Raw genomic sequence first — 22,546 nt, forward strand, 5'->3', positions numbered from 1 at the left:
TGGGGAGAAAAAAGGGGGGGGGGAATCCTCAACAAGGCGAGAGGCTTTAAAGAATTACGCAAAAATAACCGCGCTATCTCTGCGATGACATCAAGTTGGTGCCGTCGTTGGTATGACGTGGTTTAACGTAAACCCGTGGGCTCGGTTTGGACTCCAACTCCCACAAGCCCCAGCGCGGCGGGGGCGTGGTTTCCACGATATAAACACGGCGACCGGCATGAGCAGGCTGGATGCAGCAAGCTAAATGGGAAGGAGAGAAACTATCGGACTTTGGGATCTACGGTGGAAACACCTTCACGTGTAAGGCACCGGGTGGGGTTGTAGTGCGCGCTGACCCCGGCTGTTGCGCCAGCTCCCTGAGAAGACAGCGTTCAGAAGTAGAATCCCTCACCTTTCTCCCGCGTCCCAGCCCCAGACCACCTACTGTCAGGTGAGCTAGATAGTCGTCAGTCGTTGTGGTCTGGCGTCTGTTAGCATGGCCATCGACAAAGCCAAGGTAGCGATAGGGTTCTTAGTCGCAGGGGTCCTGACCGCGTTCTTCGGGACGGTGCTCGCCTTCGTTGGACCGCTGATTATTGACGACCAGATTGTGAAGGTAAGTGGCGTCCGGGTGAATTCAAAGGGTGCATCCGCGTTGGCTCGGTTATCTGGTTGACCACCCGGCTCTGATCGTCCCTCTGGTGCGTCGATGGTTGGCCCCTCTTCCCCAAATGGGTTTTCAAGTGACCCGCGCACGAGCCCCGGGTCAACCCTCTTGGCCAGTTTGCAACGACCGATTTTGATCCCATTTTTACATTTAGTCCACGCAAGGATGTCGTGACGACGGGTTTTGCCTTTCAACACGTTTTGAAAACTAATCGCAGCAGGAATGAGTGGCACCAGGGAAGTGCCTCGCGCGGTCCTAGTGGGGTGACTGCCGAGGAGTGCGTTTCATATGGGCACCGGCAGCGCGTCGGCTGGCATGGCGGAGTCGGTGGCGCTCTCTGAAGGTGCGCTGAGTTCCGCTTTTACTGTCACCGCTGCAGTGCAACACACCAAGTCGCCGATGGGCAGGCGTCTCGGCTTCATCAATATTGATTCATTAACTAAATGCATGAAACGCACCCCATTCAACAACTAGTAAATTGAATAATTAATGAAGGAAAATAAAAATAAAAAAATCAAGTAAAATAAATGGCTGAAGATAGGGGGATATAGGGGATGAACCGGCACCTAGTCTTCCTGCTCCGATGCTAAATTAAGAACGGTATAATTGGACCAGCAAGACATTTCAGATTCTAGACTGGACTATTGTGCATTGTGCAGAGCTTCAGATTCTGCAGCGAGTCAATGCGGGCTGCAGGTCTCAGTAACAGCCCATCTTTATGACTTGGAAGGCCTTCCGGGCTCAGCAAGGCAAATCCACCTCGGAAACGGCATTTACAGTTTGGTGAACTGTGTATTTATGTAAGACTGGGTCATGGTAACGTAAGTTATGTAACCTATCAAGCAGTGTGAAATTCAGAAATTGTAGATTAAATGTAATAAAATGTCTAGTTTTGTTCAAGAAGGGCTGTGGTTTTACTCGGTAATTCTGCGCCGGGAGAAATGACCCAGTCGTCGCTTGGGGAGGCTCCAAGTCCGTCTCACGTGCAATTATGGAGAACCTCTTTGTCCTCACTAGAGGACGTGTGAGCTGCTGTAAGGGTGGCACAGCCTTAAGGACGTTATACCACAGCCACCTACCTGCCGTGTAACTATCATGTATTGCCCAAAAATGCACATATTCAGTTTCCCTCAATTGACTAATTGCTATGTAATTGCGTGTCTGCCACTGTGAAAGTGAATAGGACATGGTCTGTTGAGTGGTAGGCGCCTGTATAGCAGCGCATCCACTGTAACGGCTTGCTGGGTGCTGATAGATGTGAGTGTCAGCGTCAGTCACACTGGCTGTTTGGTATAACGTGTCCCCGTGTTGTCCTCCCTCTTCCCCGTCACCCCAGAATACAGTGATTGACCCCAAGAATGATCTATCCTACACCATGTGGAAGGACGTCCCCGTCCCGTTCTTCATGTCCGTCTACTTCTTCAACATCCTCAATCCCAAGGAGATGCTAAAGGGAGAAAAACCCATGGTGGAGCAGAGGGGACCCTATGTGTACAGGTAACTTGCAGAACAATCGCCGCCACGCATCCCCCGGCAGATAAACTGCCCCCGCACCGCAGATCCCTTTACTTCCTTTCCTTGTCTCTTGTCCTACACAATAAAGTCCACGGTGGCACTCATATTGCAAATATCTGAATTTGGTCACAGTTGGATTCAAATCAAAATATTCATTCTCATTTATATTTCATATGCCAAAAATATTTTTTTGTTCTTCTTTCAAATAAATAGTCATCCTTCACAGTAAAAGCTGCTTTTGTTTTTGCAAGTGTGATTCCATTTAACTGACCCAAGCCTAGGAACAGTGTGTTCCTTGTATGTAGGTCAGCGCGAAGTGGCCCGGTGCTGTTTTAACACAGTGAAATTATGACACAGACGCAGTGTTACGTAAGCCCCCTGTAGGTGAACCAAGGGCATGTTTCTGGTGAAACCGCTCCGTTTCAGGGTTTGACTTTTCATCCCGCCCACCTTTCTGCCGCTTCTGTCCTTCCTCAGGTGGCTGTGTGATCAAAGCCGGATGTACTTACCCAAGTTACATATGTCATACAGTGACACGGCTATTAGTGTCTGCTTCTTCTGCCGGCTTGTTCCCTCCTTCCCAGGGGTGGCCACAAGGGATTTGACACTGTCCATTGGTACCCTGTGAGGGCAGTGTATTTTTTTTTGAAACATTGATGGGGGATATGGTGAGTTCTGAATAGGACATAAGTGATTACAGCCTAGCTCAGGGGTGGGCAGTCTCATCCAGAAAGGGCCGGTGTGGCTGAACTAAGCAGTTACACACCTGATCCCACTAACCAACCAGTAGGGTCTTTGCTGAGGAACTTGATTAGGAGACACAGGTGTGTAACTTCTTGGTTGGAAACAAAAACCTTCATCCAAACCAGCCGTTTTTGCGTAAGACTGCCCACCCCTGGTTGATTATGGAAGGTAGTCGATCATTATTCAATAAAAGAGAAAATTGATGAAAGGATATGGCAAGTCACTTTAAAAGGAAACTGCTCATTATTTTTGATTCACTTACCTGTCCTCACAATTAACAGCGATTACGTCTAAAACATATTACTACTACTACTACTACTACATTTGGCTGCTCCCATTAGGTGTCACCACAGCGGGTCATCCGTTTCCATCTCTTCCTGTCCTCTACGTCTAAAACACAATAGTCTTCAACATTTTGAGATGTATCATATAGTCTATTAGGCTGTTGACCAAGAACAGGAACAGTTTTCTCATTTTCTCATGCTATTCTGACATTAATCGAAACACTTTTACAAAAAGTTGTTTATCCTTTCTGATTTTCCCATAGGGCTTAATTGCGTTAGTAAGGAGGAAACTTCAAGGAAGTCATCCAGGCCAGTCTTGTCTTGCTGAGGATGGTTTTTTTATGTGAACTTGTAATTTAGGCTGTTAAAGTTATACCTCACTCACTGCCTAAGGCTTAATTTGCAACTCGGGATCACTTCAGAGCATGTAATACACATACTCTCCACTAGGGGATACCGTGTCAGTGTCACATTTTGCCCCACCTGGGCGGGAGATGCCTACATTTTTTTTTTTTGGGCCTCTTCTTTTCTATCGGCTCTGTGCCTAACTGTAGTCCGCTGACTTCCGGTTTCTACTGCAGCGGTCATACCAGTTTCCTGTTTGTTGGCGTGGGCTGTTGACCATGGCATATTTTTCACGATGCCTGCAAGATGTAGCATGGATAAATGTCAACCACACGCACACAACTGTCCACACACTTTCACCTGCACCTACCAGCAAACGGGGGAAAAGTTTCAAGTTGTACACATCAAGATACGTCCGCACGTATGAGGGTAGGTTCATAAATGACAAGATGTCGACCCGTGCACATTTTTAGGATCAAACTCAAACCGTTAAAGATCCCCCTGTACGTGTGGTCGCAGGTGTTTAGTCACCATGCTTAACAGTTGGAGACAGTCGCCTCGTGCAAGGCGAATCTCCCTCCACACCCGACACGGCCCGACCGGAGTGCGTCATCCCCACTGAGGTGATGAAATTAGGCAAGTCTGAATCCGAACGCCGAGCTGTTTTCGGGCCACAGTGTGGGCAGCGGTTGTTGACGGTCTTGGCATGGCTTCCTGCAGAACGGGTTTGCATCGCGGTCAGAGGATATTGTCAAATCATGTCGATTTTATTCGTATAGCCAAATATCCCAAATTACATATTTGCCTCAGTGGGCTTTACAGTAACACAACATCCTGTCCTTAGACCCTCGGCATCGCGGTTAATGGAATAGAATAGGACTCTATTTAAAGGAGCCAGAAGTTGCTTTAAGTGACTTATGCTGTCGGACAAACGCCGAAACATTGAAAACCGGACCAGCCAGCCAATCTCTGCAGCTTAAAGAAACAGAAAAGAGACGTGAAAGGATATTTTGGGGAAAAGGAAATAAGAAAGTGAAGGACTGTGAAAGGACGTTGAATTGAGACGGCAATAAAATCTGGAGGATGTGTGCAACTTGAAACATCCCCGCCGTGGGCTGGTAGGCGCAGGGGAAAGTGGGTCGACCGTTGTGTGCATGTCGTGGACATTTATCCACGGTGAAGCCTGCAGGCATCGCCACAAACACGCCATTGTAGCGAGCGCCAACAAACAGGAAACTGGTATGACCGCCGCAGTAAAAGCCGGAAGTCCGTGGACTACAACGTACAGAGTGTCGATTTTCTTTCTGCCAAAGCAGAAATGGCGGACGCTCCTTTTCTCCGCAGGGGGAAATGCGACGGTTTAAGAGTTGAGGCGTTACAGTGCGTTTAGATGACATGTCTAGTGTGAAATGTGAATTTTGCTTTTATAGTCGTCGTTCGGTGAATGTGTATGGTCTTTATTTTGTTAGCTGCTGTGAAGATTCAGGTCTCGGCAGAAAGTTGTTGGAATGCCGGGTTTTCTGCCGTTGCCATGGTGATAACAATGGCCGCCGCCGCCGCGGAAACCGCGCAGCTTGCTCGTTGTTCGACTCGTTGTGTTCGCGTTGTGTAGTCACCTGAGCTGCTGTTATTACTCATTATGAGCTGCTGTTATTACTTATTATGAGCTGCTGTTATTACTCATTATGAGCTGCTGTTATTACTCATTATGAGCTGCTGTTATTACTCATTATGAGCTGCTGTTATTACTTATTATGAGCTGCTGTTATTACTCATTATGAGCTGCTGTTATTACTCATTATCAGCTGCTGTTATTACTTATTATGAGCTGCTGTTATTACTCATTATGAGCTGCTGTTATTACTTATTATGAGCTGCTGTTATTGCTCATTATCAGCTGCTGTTATTACTTATTATGAGCTGCTGTTATTACTCATTATCAGCTGCTGTTATTACTTATTATGAGCTGCTGTTATTACTCATTATGAGCTGCTGTTATTACTTATTATGAGCTGCTGTTATTACTCATTATCAGCTGCTGTTATTACTTATTATGAGCTGCTGTTATTACTCATTATCAGCTGCTGTTATTACTCATTATGAGCTGCTGTTATTACTTATTATGAGCTGCTGTTATTACTCATCAGCTGCGGTTATTACTTATTATGAGCTGCTGTTATTACTTATTATGAGCTGCTGTTATTACTCATTATCAGCTGCTGTTATTACTTATTATGAGCTGCTGTTATTACTGTTATTTCACGTCGCTGCTTGATGATGTTCGTTCAGTATAAAAAACGGAAAACGTACATTTTAGAGTGGCCCCGTCGATGACGTAGGCTGCTCCTTCTTCTTCTCTGGATTTCTGAGCACATGGGGCACTTTAGTAAAGTCATGAAGCGGCCGAACAAACGTTTGGAAACTGTGATAAAAAACCCCCAAATAAAACATGTAGGCGCCTTAAATACACTTCGACGTTATTGAACCATGACCTTTAAACCTTGACCCCTGACCCCTCTGCCCATGCCGAGAAAAAAAGACAAAACAAAATAACAAACTGCCAGCCTAGTGTAAACTACTAATAAGACACGTTAGCCCCTAGCTAACGGGTCTGACCCTCTAGTCGAGCGGCTAGTGATGTTGCCTTGTGGTGCAGTACACCCCGTATCGAATCCCGCACCGGGCAAGAACATAACCGGTTACACAAGCTTACCGTGTCCTGTCCTATAGTGTTACGCGTGTCAGGTCCAGCCCCGAGACACAAGTCGAGACACATGTCCAGCCGAGCAGCGCCACCAGCAGACAGCGTGGCGTGAGGAGGGAGCTTTATCGCCACAACACAAACACAAACACAAACACACAAAAAACCAGCTGACTTCGAAAGCAAAATGCAAATCCTCTTACAAAGAACCGCATCACATCAGACCAGCTGTGTGTGCACGTCAGAGGACTATGGTGAAAATGGGCGGGGATGCAAAACGCATGACAGCCACCCCCCCACCACCCACCACCACCACCCCACAAAGCCAACAAAATGTCATGTAACCTGGGTAGCGGGGCAGTCTATTCTGTGGCCTACCAACACGGGGATCGCTGGTTCGATTCCCCGTGTTGCCTCCGGCTTGGTCGGGCGTCCCTGCAGACACAAGTGGCCGTGTCTGTGGGTGGGAAGCCGGATCCCAGATGGCAAAATTGCTGTGGCCCGGACCCGTCCGTCCCACACCCGGCACTTCATCCGGCCCACATACCGCGTGGCACTTGGGCGGTCCGCTCCTGTTTGCCAGATCTGGGCCAGAACCAAGCCATAGTAGTGACGCACGTGTCACATATTTGCCAAAGGTGGCCCGTATTTGTTTGGGATATTTGGGCCATATTCGCCATTTACCACACGGGCCACTTCAGGGTCACATCCAGGTCACATGTCACCCAGAGCACCACATCTTTGCCAGAAAAGGCCCACATGTGACTTGGCATATTTGGGCCATGTGTGCTGTTATACATGTGGGCCACGTCAGGCTCACATCCATTTTGTCAGGGCCATCAGTGCCGCATCATTGCCTGAAGTGGCCCACATCCAGATGCTGTCTGGGATGTGGGTATGTGTCCTGGTCGCTGCACTAGCGCCTCCTCTGGTTGGTCGGGGCGTCTGTTCAGGGGGAGGGGTTTCTGGGGGGAATAGCGGGATCCTCCCACGTGCTACGTCCCCCTGGTGAAACTCCTCACTGTCAGGTGAAAAGAAGCGGCTGGCGACTCCACATGTATGGGAGGAGGCAGGTGGTAGTCTGCAGCCCTCCCCGGGCCGGCAGAGGGGGTGGAGCAGAGACCGGGACGGCTCGGAAGAGAGGGGTAATTGGCCAAGTACAATTGGGGAGAAAAGGGGGGGGGATTCATGTAAGTGAAGACGTCATAACAGAACACACACAGACAAGCAGCCGTTAGCGACAGACAGTTCAGCACCACGGACAGGGCACAGCGTCACGGCCCTCTGGAACCCACCACCACCACCAATGTTAATAGAGATGTTCCACTTAATGTGCAGAATGACCGCTGAGATGGTAAATCTTCCTGGCTGACTGGTAATTCTGCATAGAGACCTTTGACCTGAACACGTGGACTCAGCACAGCGGCGGCGGAGGCCGGAGTTCCCTCAGTTGGCACGGCGGCCTGCTGGATTTGAAAGAACTTACCAAATGAACGGGTCAGATTTCGCATGCCGGATTTTCAAAAATGAGGTACCATTGGACTACTTGGATCAAGCCAAGTGCAACGCAACCCATGACGTCATGTCCCTTCAGGACCTGACTGCTTGCTGCCTAATAAGTCCCACCTCCGGATGGTCCCGTTGTAACGAGACGGTCGGTGTTGTTCACTGACCTGTCAGTGGTTTTGGCTGATTGGTGTATATAGTATAAGGTATACAGATATTGTAATCATAATTTTAAAAGTATTCACAGTCCACATATTTTGTCCTATTTTCACCAAATTTCTCTTTATTTTTATTTTTATTGGATTTTCGGTTTTTGAAACTGTTGGATCAAACTTGCGTGCAGGGAGAAAGGTCGTATCTCAGAAGCTGTTGGATGTGATGACACCAAACTTGGTGTATTCACTCAGGACGCCTTCTTGAGTTTAACAAAAAAGACAAATTGTGTCATTGTGTTGTCACTGGCGGGCACAACAATGAGCAAAAATATGTTTCGGCTAATAACTGTTGATGTGTGTTTGTGTTAAATGACTGAGTCGCGTGTCTGGGGATACCGTGGGGGGTCCCAAGCTGGGACATGGCAACTTCGCATGTCAACCTAATTGAAGTGGACCCCATATTTGATTCCATCAAAGTAGTTAAACATTTTCATAGGCTCAAACTTGGCAAAGATGATCTTCAGACCAAGCCTAACAACAGTTATCAGAGATATTTTTGATTTGTAAAACCGTTTGTCTGTCACCACCAGTCACAAGGACTGCGGGCATATCTCAGCAACGTTCTGATGTACTGACACCAAACTGGGTATGTGGACTCGGGGACACTTCCCTAGGGATATGCTTGGACTGTTTGGGCCCCTCATTCCTGCTTGCCATATTATTATTATTATTATTATTATTATTTCTTCTTCTTCTTCTAGGATGTCTATGGACGCCCCTAGAACCGTGTAGTAAAAAGTTGTGAAATTTGGCACTATATTTTTTCTTCTTCTTCTCCTAAAACCGAGAGGAACGCATACGTCCGTCACAGCCCGTTGAAAATGGCGGCTATGCCGCCAAACCGGAAGTGAGTCATAATTCAGCGACGGTTTGATGTATCAAGCCCAGACTTGGTACATGGACTCAAGACCCCATTCTGAGGAAGCACAACAACAAAAAAAAGAAAAAAATCGGAGTAATTTTTAATTTGACCACTGGGGGTGGGGGTGGGGGATACTGCAATAACAACAAAATGGTGTTGGCTAGTAGCAGCTGATGTGTTTTCCTTAAATAACTGATGGATGTGTGGCGATACCGTGGGAGGTCCCAAGGCCGAGACATGCCAACTTCTCATGTAACCGTAATTGATCCGGCCGCCATATTGGATTTTATTGAAACGTGTAAACATTTTCACAGGCCACAAAGCTTGGCCAAACGTCACCAAACTTGGCACAGACGTTCTTCAGACCAAGCCTCACACAGGGTTTCAGGCGGGTTTTGATTTTCAGAACTGTTCGTCCAAATACCAATAGACAGGAGTCACACAATTAATAATAATTAATAATTTCCAACAATTTATACAAAGCCAAGAGTACAGTAATAAGTATTTCTAAAACTGCCTTAACTTAAAATTGTTTAACAAAGTCAGGAACAGTTTGCTGGCTGGGTTTATGCTGAGTATTAGCGGGACCTGGACGAGTACTAGCAAATACTGCTCAGAATAAAAATACTGCTCAGACTACAAATACTGCTCAGACTACAGAGCTACACAGGAAGTACATGGAGAAAGTCCTAGACGACTTCAAGTAAAAGTGTCTTTTTGTTTCAATGCAAAACTGTGCTGACGGGTCAGTTGCCGTGTCAGCCGTTCTTTGTGTTTCAGTTTGCTGTTCATAAAAATATGTAAAATGTGTTTGGGTTTTGTTGTTTGTTTCAGGAAGCGGTGCCAGAAGGACAACATCACCTTCCATGCCAACAACACGGTGTCGTACAAGGAATACCGGAGGTACTTCTTCGAGCCCAGCATGTCTGCAGGAAACGAGTCCGATACAGTCACCATCCCAAACATGCTGGTGTTGGTACGATGTTGTTGCTACAACACACACACACACACACACATACACACACACATACAGTGAGTGGGTAGTGCAGTGTGTAGCACCCGGCCTCCTCTGTGTTTCAGGGTGCAGCAGTGATGATGGAGAACCTGCCGTTTGCGGTGCGGCTGATGATCAGCGCCACCTTTAAAACGTTCAAAGAGGGTCCCTTCCTGACCAAGACCGTAGGGGAGCTGATGTGGGGCTACGACAGTGGACTAGTGGACTTCCTCAATAAATACTTACCCGGCATGCTGCCCTCCACTGGCAAGTTTGGCCTCTTCGCTGAGGTGAGTAATAGATCATCTGTAAAGGATTCATAAGCTTGGACCCAGACCAAGTGGAAGGAGATGAAATGGATCCAAAACTTACTTGTTGTGTAAATCATGTATTGTAGTTACACAATGGAAAACCTTGGACAGCGCTGTCACACACCTACCAGAGAGCAGCTTCATGCTGGACTAAAAAACCAGATCTGTAAGCTGCTGTGAGCAACAGGAACCGGGCTAGGATGGTTCAGAAGTCGGCGACAGCACCATTTGTCCAGGAGCTTGTCAGCATTTGGTTTGGTGAGCTGGTACCGAAGAGGCAGTATTTTGAAAGCTAACCATAACTCGGTGTGTTCCCTTGTCATGTAGTTCAACAACTCCAACACCGGGCTGTTCAACATCTTCACTGGGAAAGACGACATCAGGAAGGTCCACAAAGTCGACTCCTGGAATGGCCTGAAGAAGGTAAAACACCCGTAGGCAAATTTCCACTAACCTGCTTAAGGCGCAGTTTGAAATTGAGGACTAAAAAAAACGAGTCACGGAAACACGTGGATTTCGGGAAAAACTCAAATGTTGCAGAAAAGTTTATACGCTCGCATGAGGTGGTTACTCAGACGACTCGACAAAACAATATTTCACAATTTTGAAACGGAAACACATTGTTTGCATTTCAGTCAAGGTAGCCACAACTGCCCGTTGTCCTGACAGCCCATTTCCCCAAACTCCAGTCGTCCGGAAAATGCCCCGATCGACCGGAAGCTCATTTGTCTGGCAAGCCTTTATCTAGAAACACAAGCCCTCTCTTCCGGAAGTACACACTCTTCCAGAAGTACACGCTCTCCCAGAAGTACACACTCTTCCGGAAGTACACCCTCTTCTAGAAGTACTACATACACTTCCAGAAGTACACACTCTTCCAGAAGTACACTCTTCCAGAAGTACACACTCTTCCAGAAGTACACTCTTTCAGAAGTACACACTCTTCCATAAGTACACTCTTCCAGAAGTACACCCTCTTCTAGAAGTACTACATACACTTCCAGAAGTACACACTCTTCCAGAAGTACACACACTTCCAGAAGTACACACTCTTCCAGAAGTACACCCTCTTCTAGAAGTACTACATACACTTCCAGAAGTACACACTCTTCCAGAAGTACACTCTTCCAGAAGTACACCCTCTTCCAGAAATACACCCTCTTCCAGATGTACACCCTCTTCCAGATGTACACACTCTTCCAGAAATGCACACTCTTCCAGAAGTACACACTCTTCCAGAAGTACACACTCTTCCAGAAATACACACTCTTCCAGAAGTACTACATACACCTCCAGAAGTACACAGTCTCCCTGGAGTTTTGTCCTGAATATCTTAGTGTATTTTGACGTGCAAATGTGAAGATACTGTTTATTAGTAATTGGTGGTGTAACATTAAAATAACTTTTGAGATGTCCGGGAAGTGTCTATTCCGTTGCCTACCAACAAGGGGGTCGATGGTCCGAATCCCCGTGTTGCCTCCGGCTTGGTCGGGCGTCCCTACAGACACAATTGGCCGTGTGTGCAGGTGGGAAGCCGGATGTGGGTATGTGTCCTGGTTACTGCACTAGCGCCTCCTCTGGTCGGTCGGGGCGCCTGTTCGGGGGGGGAGGGGAAACTGGGGGGAACAGCGTGATCCTCCCACGCGCTACGTCCCCCTGGTGAAACTCCTCACTGTCAGGTGAAAAGAAGTGGCTGGTGACTCCACATGTATGGGAGGAGGCATGTGGTAGTCTGCAGCCCTCCCCGGGTCAGCAGAGGGGGCGGAGCAGCGACCGGGACGGCTCGGAAGAGTGGGATGGGGTACAATTGGGGAGTAAAAGGGGGAACCCCCCCCCCAAAAAAACAGCTCTCGTGAGATTGTCCTCTCTGCTTCATCAGAAATATCATCTTTCTTTTTAGTCCGCGGTGGTGTAGCGGTCTCGGCATCGGCTTTGTGTCGATGCAGTGTCCCACTGGGGACTGGGGTTCGTGCCCCGGTCTCGTCAGATCCGACTATGGCCGGACTTGATGAAGCAGCGATCATTGGCAACGCTGTCTTGGGGAGGGGGGCGGAGTCGGCTTGTGTTCGTCATGTGACCGCGCCTCTGTGTGTGTGGATTTACTCCTTTTTACTCCTTATCTCCGGCTTGTGTTTGGACAACTCTCTGTGTGTTGTTTGCATCAATAGCTGACGAACTGGGGAACCCCTCAGTGTAACATGATCAATGGAACAGCTGGGCAGATGTGGCCCCCCTTCATGACGCCCGAGTCCACGCTGCCTTTTTACAGCCCTGACGCCTGCAGGTAAAAGAAGCAAAACAAACAAACTGCACTGACTCTCTCACACATGTAGGTATTGATGCACAACTCTTTCCCCGCCTGTTTTCAGATCTATGGAGCTTGTTTACCAGCGCCCTGGCGCTTTCAAGGGGATCCCTCTGTATCGATATGTGGCTCCAAAAACCCTGTTTGCCAATGGATCCGACTACGCTCCCAATGAGGGCTTCTGCCCCTGCAGACAGTCTGGCTTGCTCAATGTCAGCAGCTGCCGACACAGTGAGTGCTCAAATGAGGAATATGTATCTCATACTGGGATGTCAGCTACACACCTTTTTGTGTTATAAATGCACCCTCACCATGCCGCCACCGTGCCAGACAACACAGCAAACACAGTATAAGGTATACACACATGAAGACCAAAAGCTAAAAATAAGTTAAAAGAGAGCTGGAGTACAAAATACCTACAGACATTCAGTGGGTAGCCAGGTTCAGGTGGGCAACAGCTTGTGGAAAGAAGCTGTTTTTGAGCCTGGTAGTGCAGGCTCTGAGGCTCCTGTAGCGCCTCCCAGAGCGCAGGGGGGAGAACAGTCCATGGTTGGGGTGGGTGGGATCTCTGCTGATGCTCAGACCCCTTCGAAGGCAGCGTTTGTGATAAATGTCTTTTATGGCTGGGAGCTGGGTACCGGTGATATGCTGGGTCGCCATGACGACCCGCTGCAGAGCTTTCTGGTCTACTGAGGTGCAGCTGCCGTACCACACTGAGATGCAGCTGGTCAGGATGCTCTCTATGGTGCGTTGTTCCTGTAAGGGGCGGGAGCTAAAACAACGACGTCCTATCAAACGAACGACCGAGTTAAATGATTGGCACGAGTGGGCTGTCTATCAAACCCTCAGCGACACGTGCGTTTGTTACGCACATAGCGGTTGCGCGTACACAAAGGCCGGCTGCTAACACACGGCTGCCTGCTAGCTACCTAGCGAGCCGGTCGTGACTGCTACAGCAACGGAGCCGGACCCTGAGGAATAAAGGTAGTTTCCTCGGACGTGTGTGACATCATCCGGTGCAGCTGATCCGGCTCCGCTCGGAATGATGCTGGTCTCAGGGGGAATGCTTTCGCTTCAGTCCGCTGGAGTGTCCGGAGCGCGTGCATGTGTGTGTTTTCGGGGCGTGGCTTTGCAGGCATCCTGATGCTTTCTGATTGGGAAGGGCGGTGTCGAACTCGGTTTAATGGTTTGAAAATGCTTCGAAGTTCTGCCCAGAATCGACAGCCCGCTGTTGCTCCTTTAACATTGAAACCATTTACAGTAGTATTCTGCGCGTACCGAGTCAGCGTGGGGCAGTTAGGGGCAGTTAGGGGCATTAGTTTGCATGTACCTATGCTTAATGGACCCAGTTTGGTCCACATGAAGGACTGCTGGGATAGGCTCCATCATCCCCGCGACCCTGAGAGCAGGATAAGCGGTTTGGATAATGGATGGATGGATGGATGGATGGATGGATGGATGGATGGATGGATGGATGGATGGTTGGATGGATGGATGGATGGATGGAGACTTCAGGTATTCTGTGACTATGGTCAATTCAGTAATTATCTCATTGTCACAGTCTACGAGACTAACTGGCTCGAGATACCGTTGACCTTAAAGCTCCTGGAAAAACTGAAAGTACAGTTTCATACAGATTCGGGGGAGCTTTACAGTCCATGACATCTGTGTTATCCTACCCATAAATATTGGTTGTATATTATCCCAAAAGTAGGAATAGAACTCAGCAGGAAGTCCATCTAAACCCCGGGGCCTCCTTAAAAAAATAAAAAGAGAAGAAGAAGAAAAGTATCCCTCGTCTCCTCCTCTTTGCTGATGTGTTTGTCTGGTTTAGGGTGTTCCAGCAGAGTTTGTCTGGGGTTTTCAGGAGAGTTGCCAAACGTTTCCCTGGTTTATTTGCTCCAAGTGTAGGGTAGATGTGCCCTACTGAACTACATTTGTAGCTGTATGTTTGATCAACAGTGTGTCAAAGTCCAGGGTCACCTTCTGTGGGTTACTTTCTTCTTCTGGTTCCAATTTCTGATTGGTTCTTCTCGAATTCTGATTTGAGTTTTCCTTTTTCTTTTCTTTTTCTTTTGCAGAAATGATTTAAACCTTGATAGGTATGAAATTATAACCCCCCTACCCCCCATATGGGCTTTAAAAGCATACCAGATGACATGAGGAAGGGGCGTCATCTTCTATACTAATGCTTCTGAGAGTATACATATATACAGTGGTGTGAAAAAGTGTTTGCCCCCTTCCTGATTTCTTATTCTTATACAAAGATAACACAAGTAAACACAAAATGCAGTTTTTTAATGAAGGTTTTTATTATTAAGGGAAAAGAAAAATCCAAACCTACATGGCCCTGTGTGAAAAAGTGATTGCCCCCCCCCCTTTTAAAACATAAATTAAGTGTGGTTTATCACATCTTTGGAAAGCTGAGTTCAATTTCTCTAGCCATACCCAGGCCTGATTACTACCACACCTCTTCTCAATCAAGAAATCACTTAAATAGGACCTGCCTGACACAGTGAAGTAGACCAAAAGATCCTCCAAAGCTAGATATCATGCTGCAGTCCAAAGAAATTCAGGAACAAATGAGAAACAAAGTAACTGAGATCTATCAGTCTGGAAAAGGTTATAAAGCCATTTCTAAAGCTTTGGGACTCCAGCGAACCACAGTGAGAGCCATTATCCACAAATGGCGAAAACATGGAACAGTGGTGAACCTTCCCAGGAGTGGCCGGCCAACCAAAATTACCCCAAGAGCACAGCGACGACTCATCTAAGAGGTCACAAAAGACCCCACAACAACATCCAAAGACCTGCAGGCCTCACTTGCCTTAGTTAAGGTCAGTGTTCATGACTCCACCATAAGAAAGAGACCGGGCAAAAATGGCCCGCATGGCAGAGTTCCAAGACGAAAAAAGAACATAAAGGCTCCTCTCAGTTTTGCCAGAAAACATCTTGATGATCCCCAAGACTTTTGGGAAAATACTCTGTGGACCGATGAGACAAAAGTTGAACTTTTTGGAGGGTGTGTGTCCCATTACATCTGGCGTAAAAATAACACCACATTTCAGAAAAGGAACATCATACCAACAGTAAAATATGGTGGTGGTAGTGTGATGGTCTGGGGCTGTTTTGCTGCTTCAGGACCTGGAAGACTTGCTGTGGTAAATGGAACCATGAATTCTGCTGTCTACCAAAAAATCCTGGAGGAGAATGTCCGGCCATCTGTTCGTGACCTCAAGCTGAAGCGCACTCGGGTTCTGCAGCAGGACAATGATCCAAAACACACCAGCAAGTCCACCTCTGAATGGCTTAAGAGAAACAAAATGAAGACTTGGGAGTGGCCTAGTCAAAGTCCTGACCTGAATCCGATTGAGATGCTGTGGCATGAACTTAAAAAGGCGGTTCATGCTTGAAAACCCTCCAATGTGGCTGAATTACAACAATTCTGCAAAGATGAGTGGGCCAAAACTCCTCCACAGCGCTGTAAAAGACTCATTGCCAGTTCTCGCAAATGCTTGATTGCAGTTTTTGCTGCTAAGGGTGGCCCAACCAGTTATTAGGTTTAGGGGGTAATCACTTTTTCACACAGGGCCATGTAGCTTTGGATTTTTTCCCCCTTAATAATAAAAACCTTCATTTAAAACCTGCATTTTGTGTTTACTTGTGTCATCTTTGTCTAATATTTAAATTTATTTGATGATCTGAAACATTTAAGTGTGACAAACATGCAAAAAAATAAGAAATCAGGAAGGGGGCAAACACTTTTTCACACCACTGTGTATACATATATATATATACTATATGTGTGTGTGTGTGTGTGTGTGTCTCTCTCTCTCTCTCTCTCTGTCTGTCTGTCTGTCTCTCTCTCTTGTATATATATATATATATATATATATATATATATATATATATATATATATATATAGTTGTCATGTACTAATCACCTCAGGATCTGCTCGGTTCAGCCTGCACACCTTTTGCAAAAAACATCATCCGTTGGTACACCAGAGCAAGGCAGGGGGGAGCTGTCTGACATGATAATTTCATGAGTTTTTGAGAATGTCAACAAGTGCTTTGAAACAACAGTGCTGTTGTGTAACACTGCTCAGCGCATGAATAAAAGGGACAGACTGTGCATGATATAAAACCCTCCATGAGTTCTCATGTGGACTTGTCTTACCACAATCCACGAGAAACTTACTTTAAACTACTTTTCACACCAGTTTGATCCAATCTGCATAATACATACAAGTGTTATGACATCATCCGTTGTGGTATTCCCTGATGGAAATGCATCCAGTATTGTCTGAAGTTCACGAAGGACATTTAAGTCTGCTGCTAGTGGAGTACACACAGGAACCAAATCGTGTTCTTCTCCATGAGTACAACATTATACAACTAAAAAAAATCAACCTTGATGATATCTGTACATTCAAATCTAGCAATTTAACAGTGCGCCTGGAAAAATGCAAGCTATTGTGTGCTTTCAATGCACACGGGCTGGAAAAACTCAGGTTTGAAAGATCAGCTCGAGACGCTGACTTGTTTAAACTCGGCCTCTGAGAAGATGGAGGGGTTGATATATATTTGATCCGTCAGTGTGCTGCGGCACATAGAGCTGCTTTGTGTTTTATACTTGAATCAAGAAGGGATTTTATTTGTTATCGCCTTGACACAACATCAACGTCACTGGACTGTCAACGGCCGTGAATTGGAGGGTTTACTGTAAAGTGGACTTGTCTCTAGGCCGGCGCTTTCCCCAAGCCGCTTAGTTCCTGCATCCCTATGGGTGACGGGTTCAGTGGAGCTGCAGTGGGCAGCTGGTTGTAAGATCTGGAGGTATGGCTTCACAAAACCACTTCCCAGGAAACTGTCGAGTCCAGCCCTACGTGACCATTTTGTCAGGTGGTCTGCGTCGTTTTTTATCTGGAAGGGACTGTGATGCAAATGAAGAAATATCCGGTTAATTTGTTCTCTATTCAACAGATTCTCCTGTCTTCATCTCTCATCCTCACTTCTTCAATGCTGACCCCGTGCTCCTGGACTACGTGCAGGGCCTTGAGCCTAATGAGGAAGAACACGGTCTCTTCATCGACATTCACCCCGTGAGTAGCGACAGAGGACTCGCACACTCGTTCACACCACAATACGTGTTCAGTACCACAGCTTTTACAACAGTAGGTTGTACCACTACCACCTCTATTCCTGATGTACACTCTTTATATCAAGGTTTTCTTTAAAAACCACAACCTACACTAAGCTGTATGTCAAGAGTAGTGCCCCGCGGCTACACACCAGGCCAGTGTGAAGGTCACCGGGGAAACAAACCGGTTCAAATTCATATGCTGGGATTGATAGCAATTTCCACATTATTGAGAAACCTTATGACTTGTGTGTACGCATAACAGAATTGGTGAGAGTTTCGTTGTTACTTATTGCGCTCATGGTAATGCACAGCTCTAGAGAGAAACAAGCAATTCATGATCAAACACAACTCAATTTACACATTCCATGACTGAAAAGGAGCAGGGAGAAGACAGTCGTATTTTACCCGCCCTTTACTCGCACATACATACACAACAGAATAGATGGCCTGTCAGTCTGTTGCTCAACATCTAATACTTACAGCAACTTGAGAATTGAAAAAGATTCAAAAAGCCATGCACAATAATTCCCCATCAACTGAAAACCCATTACCTGACAACTCCATAATGTCTGATTATTCTTTCCTAATATATTTTATTAAACTGAAAGATATTTATACAACCCTTTAGATCGTTCTCTAAAGAATTCCACAGTTTGACGCCACATACCGAAATACACTTCTGCTTTACAGTACTACGTGCACACTGATGTTTAAAATTAAATGTCCCTCTATGGTCCTTTAAGGTTCATTAAGCTTGACTTGATAAACAGTCCGTTGGTGTGTTCTCTTGGATCCACTTCATGAATAATTCTTACTGCTCTTTTCTGTAATATAAACAATGGCCTTATGTTGCTCATACATATGTGTTGCCCCACACCTCCACACAGTAACTAAAATATGACAAAACAATTGAGCAGTACAGAATTCGCATTACCTTGTAATCTAACACGTACTTTGCTTCGTTCGAAACAGAAATATTCTTAGACACCTTTGTTTTACATATTTAAGCTATATGAGATTTCCATGTCAGTTTGTCATCCATTATTCCACCCAAACTTCTAAACTCAGATACTCTTTCAGTATCAACTCCATCTATAGACAGTAAAACACGTTCATCCTTTTTCTGTTTAGCAAAAACCGTAAACTTCGTTTTGTTCAAATTTAATGATAACTTATTTTCATCAAACCGTCTTTTCAGTTTGACCATTTCACTTGCAATGCTTTCTGCTAAACTTTTCAAGTCATCTCCTGAACTAAAAAAAAAAAAGTGTCATCTGCAAACAAAACAAACTGCAGTATCTTTGACACCGCACATATGTAATTGATATATACAATGAAAAGTTTCGGTCCCAGCACCGAGCCTTGTGGGACTCCACATTCAGAATTGGTGCTAAGAGGAGCTTTAGCTCGCCAGGATAGCCTATAATACCCTTTTCCCACTGGCCAAAAAACCTGCAAAAAAACCCCAAAAACAACCCGCTAATGTCCGCCTTTGGTCAATGTAAAAAGGCAGATGTTAGCGGGTTTGTTGGCCAGTGGGAAAAGGGCATAAGAGACAGATTCAAGATTCAAGATTCAAGAGTTTTATTTGTCACGTACACACAAGTACAAGTCCCGAGTGCAGTGAAATGAAAAAGGTACGAGCCCCCAAAATGTGCAAACAGCAAAGTACAACAGGTATCCCAATTTGCAATATACAATTCACAATCAACAGCTTAAGAACCCTCTGTAAAAAGAAAACAGACAGCACAATATACACAGTATCAGCACTTAGAAATAGAAATCTGAGGTATATGTACCCAAATATGAGGTATGTATGTACATAATATGAGTTATGTGTAGTCGGTTGACTTACACATGCATGTGTGTGTGTGTTTGTGTGCGACAGCTAGCATGCTGCAGCTGGAGTCATCCACTTTCACCCTAATTCACTCTTGGCAGCCAGTTACGCAAACGCCACAGGTAGAAACACTCGAGAAAACAGTGTCAAAAACAGTACATTTGACCTTTAATCTAAATGGGTTAATAACATCAGATTAGATAAACCCAGGTTGATTAATATGTGGCAACAAGGTGATGCACTTATCAGTGGTACTCAAATCTGCACTGTTAAGAGCCCCTTTGTAGCAAAATACTTCTGATTTCAGACTATCTGTCACAAGATATAGTTGTGACAGAGATACCCTGTCGCAAGATATACTGTAATCTTCCTTTTTGTAAGGATTGCCTTGTGTAATCACTGCATGGTATGTACCACCCAGCCCCCAACTTGCCAAAGAGTCGTGCAACAAGTGACAGTGTTTCCATACAAATGCGTCTCTTAGAGGCAGGTGAATGACATTGGCCAGACATAGACCAAATACTTTATGGCCATTTCGAAAACTGTGTATTATAAATGCTGTGAAGGCAAGGTAGTTTTCACTGCAGATACGATTTTCTGACATGTTTTATCGTGAAGGGAACAGAAACAGAATTCACCTAAGTGAGGGACTTTACTTATGTTGACTCCCCCGTTGGCTGGGAGTCTTATGTTTTCTAGATCCTTATCTGGGTCTTTTGTATTAACATTTTAAAAAGAGGTTACAACAAACTCATGTGAGATAAATGCTTGATAAAAACCCAATTATTTCTCAGCCACGACTAGGTAATTGTAGGTTTAGTCTTTTACAAAGGTGACGGTGTTTAATTGTTTGTAAAAGCCAGTATATTAAAGTAACGTGTTCTGCAGTAGCTTGGATTCATGCCCATTTTCAGCAATCTTCAAACTGTCTTTCCCCTTAATCACTTGGTAGGGAAGTCACTATGGTACAACATTATACAATGTTTGTATTTATAGATGGGGATCGATAAAAATACTCAATTTATCTCAGAGGGACTTTTGGGAAAGCATTGCCTCATAATGTTTCGTCGGGTCTCTGGCACTTTATTCACTTAAACAGGCCTTCTGATGTGCTGTTAGTTTTGACTCTTGTCCGTTGGCCTGCCATGCCTCAGCTATGTGATTGAATATAAACTCAGGTGGCACAGAAAGCTACCTTCGAACTTCTTTTTGTGATGTCCTTTTATGCAAACAAAAAAGTAACAAAAACAAATCGTTCCATATAATTCAGTATTGGTATTTGTAATCTTAAACTGATAGCAACAGCATTTCATACTTGTCTCCTCTACCTTTTGACACCAGGCTGTGATGAGGACAAGTGGTAAGACGGATGTGCAAAACTTAACTATGACTCCATGAAAACACAACTGTGACTTCATGAAAACATAACTGTGACTTCATGAAAACACAACTGTGACTTCATGAAAACACAACTGTGGCTTCATGAAAACATAACTGTGACTTCATGAAAACACAACTGTGACTTCATGAAAACATAACTGTGACTTCATGAAAACACAACTGTGACTTCATGAAAACATAACTGTTACTCCATGAAAACATAACTATGACTCCATGAAAACGCAACTGTGACTTCATGAAAACATAACTATGACTTCATGAAAACACAACTGTGACTTCATGAAAACACAACTGTGACTCCATGAAAACACAACTGTGACTTCATGAAAACACAACTGTGACTCCATGAAAACACAACTGTGACTTCATGAAAACACAACTGTGACTCCATGAAAACATAACTATGACTCCATGAAAACATAACTATGACTTCATGAAAACACAACTGTGACTTCATGAAAACATAAATAGGACTTCACGAAAACATAACTATGACACCATGAAAACAACTGTGACTTCATGAAAACATAACTGTGACCCCATGAAAACATAACTATCACCCCATGAAAACATCACTGTGACTCCATGAAAACATAACTATGACTCCATGAAAACATAACTATGACGTCGTGAAAACATAACCATGATTTCACTAAAACATCAGCCTTCATGAAAACATAACTATGACTTCAGAGGGTTTTTTAATTAAAGATGTAAATGTATAAATGCTATAATCATCTCAGCCAAATAAACAGCAATACCCCAATCAACAGGTAGTAATCGATTGACTTTCACGGTTATGAGCGTACTGCATGTCGTATGCAACTCCTCCCAGCACAGCCATAAATGAACCATGGCAGCAGTTGTAATCTGCTGGGAGATAAGCTAATTGGTAATGTAGGTATTTCTAAATGATGCGAGCTGTTCGTGGATTAGGGGTTGTAATTCGCTTGACATGACTGAAGTAGGTTTCGGTTCTGATAAGGACAATATACCCTCAGCATAATTCCAAGATGTGCTGTGCCATTCTTTGTTATCGTCGCCTCAAATCAGCGGATGGGTCAAAGCGATTGAGCGGATGGCATCAGGTTTTTGACAAGAACAACCTAGGTTGGTACCCAGTAACATTTGAATTCATCCATCATTATTAATGGCTTGTTAAAAATGCCTCGTTTAAACGTGTCTTTCCAAGTCGTAACATTAACCAAATTAAGAGACGTTAATAGAATTTAGACCTACGTGGACTCTGCACTCATAACAATGCACGCCAACATTGTTTGGTTCTTCAGTTTTAGAAAGAGGGCGTGTGTCCGAGGCGAGACGTGCTAAGCTCTGTTAGTTTATCTGTAGTGTGCTAGATAAAGGAAAACACAGCACAGCGTTCTCTGGAAATTGAAGCAAGGCTCGGTACAGCCTTATCGCTGCTTTCTGTTTTGGGCAGCGGTTAGTGTCTTTGGGCGTTTGGCTGGCATTTCCTCCAGCTCGATGTGCACTGCAGGTATGCAGCCCACTCCACTTCATATTAACTTTTTATGAGAGCCACATGACAGGAGCAAAGCTCTGATTTCAACCTAAAGGTCTCTCAGGATATTAGAGAGCGGGCGAGAGCTTGTGGATAAGCTGGTGTTTATGACAACTGATTGATAACAATTGCTAGATAACCGAAGGGCTTACCCAACTCGGGAGTTAATGTTCTCGCACAACATGCGGGCATGGCTCACGAAGCGCTGT

General features: G+C 45.3%; 1 protein-coding gene across 4 annotated transcripts in view; it reads left to right on the forward strand.

Annotated features, from left to right (window-relative positions):
* Nucleotides 1-215: 215 nt before the first annotated feature.
* The window catches only part of scarb1 (scavenger receptor class B, member 1), a 37,444-nt gene continuing 15,113 nt past the window's right edge, over nucleotides 216-22,546 (forward strand). For 3 of the 4 annotated variants that reach the window (XM_056290354.1, XM_056290353.1, XM_056290356.1), the window contains exons 1-8: nucleotides 216-595; nucleotides 1,983-2,143; nucleotides 9,653-9,794; nucleotides 9,899-10,102; nucleotides 10,451-10,546; nucleotides 12,292-12,407; nucleotides 12,493-12,659; nucleotides 17,415-17,533. In XM_056290354.1, the coding sequence (XP_056146329.1) occupies nucleotides 476-595; nucleotides 1,983-2,143; nucleotides 9,653-9,794; nucleotides 9,899-10,102; nucleotides 10,451-10,546; nucleotides 12,292-12,407; nucleotides 12,493-12,659; nucleotides 17,415-17,533 (1,125 nt within the window). In that variant the 5' untranslated portion in view covers nucleotides 216-475. The remainder of the gene's footprint in view (nucleotides 596-1,982; nucleotides 2,144-9,652; nucleotides 9,795-9,898; nucleotides 10,103-10,450; nucleotides 10,547-12,291; nucleotides 12,408-12,492; nucleotides 12,660-17,414; nucleotides 17,534-22,546) is intronic. The other variant, XM_056290355.1, reaches the window with a different exon arrangement.

Source organism: Lampris incognitus, chromosome 12 (assembly GCF_029633865.1).
Source record: "Lampris incognitus isolate fLamInc1 chromosome 12, fLamInc1.hap2, whole genome shotgun sequence".
Taxonomy (NCBI): domain Eukaryota; kingdom Metazoa; phylum Chordata; class Actinopteri; order Lampriformes; family Lampridae; genus Lampris; species Lampris incognitus.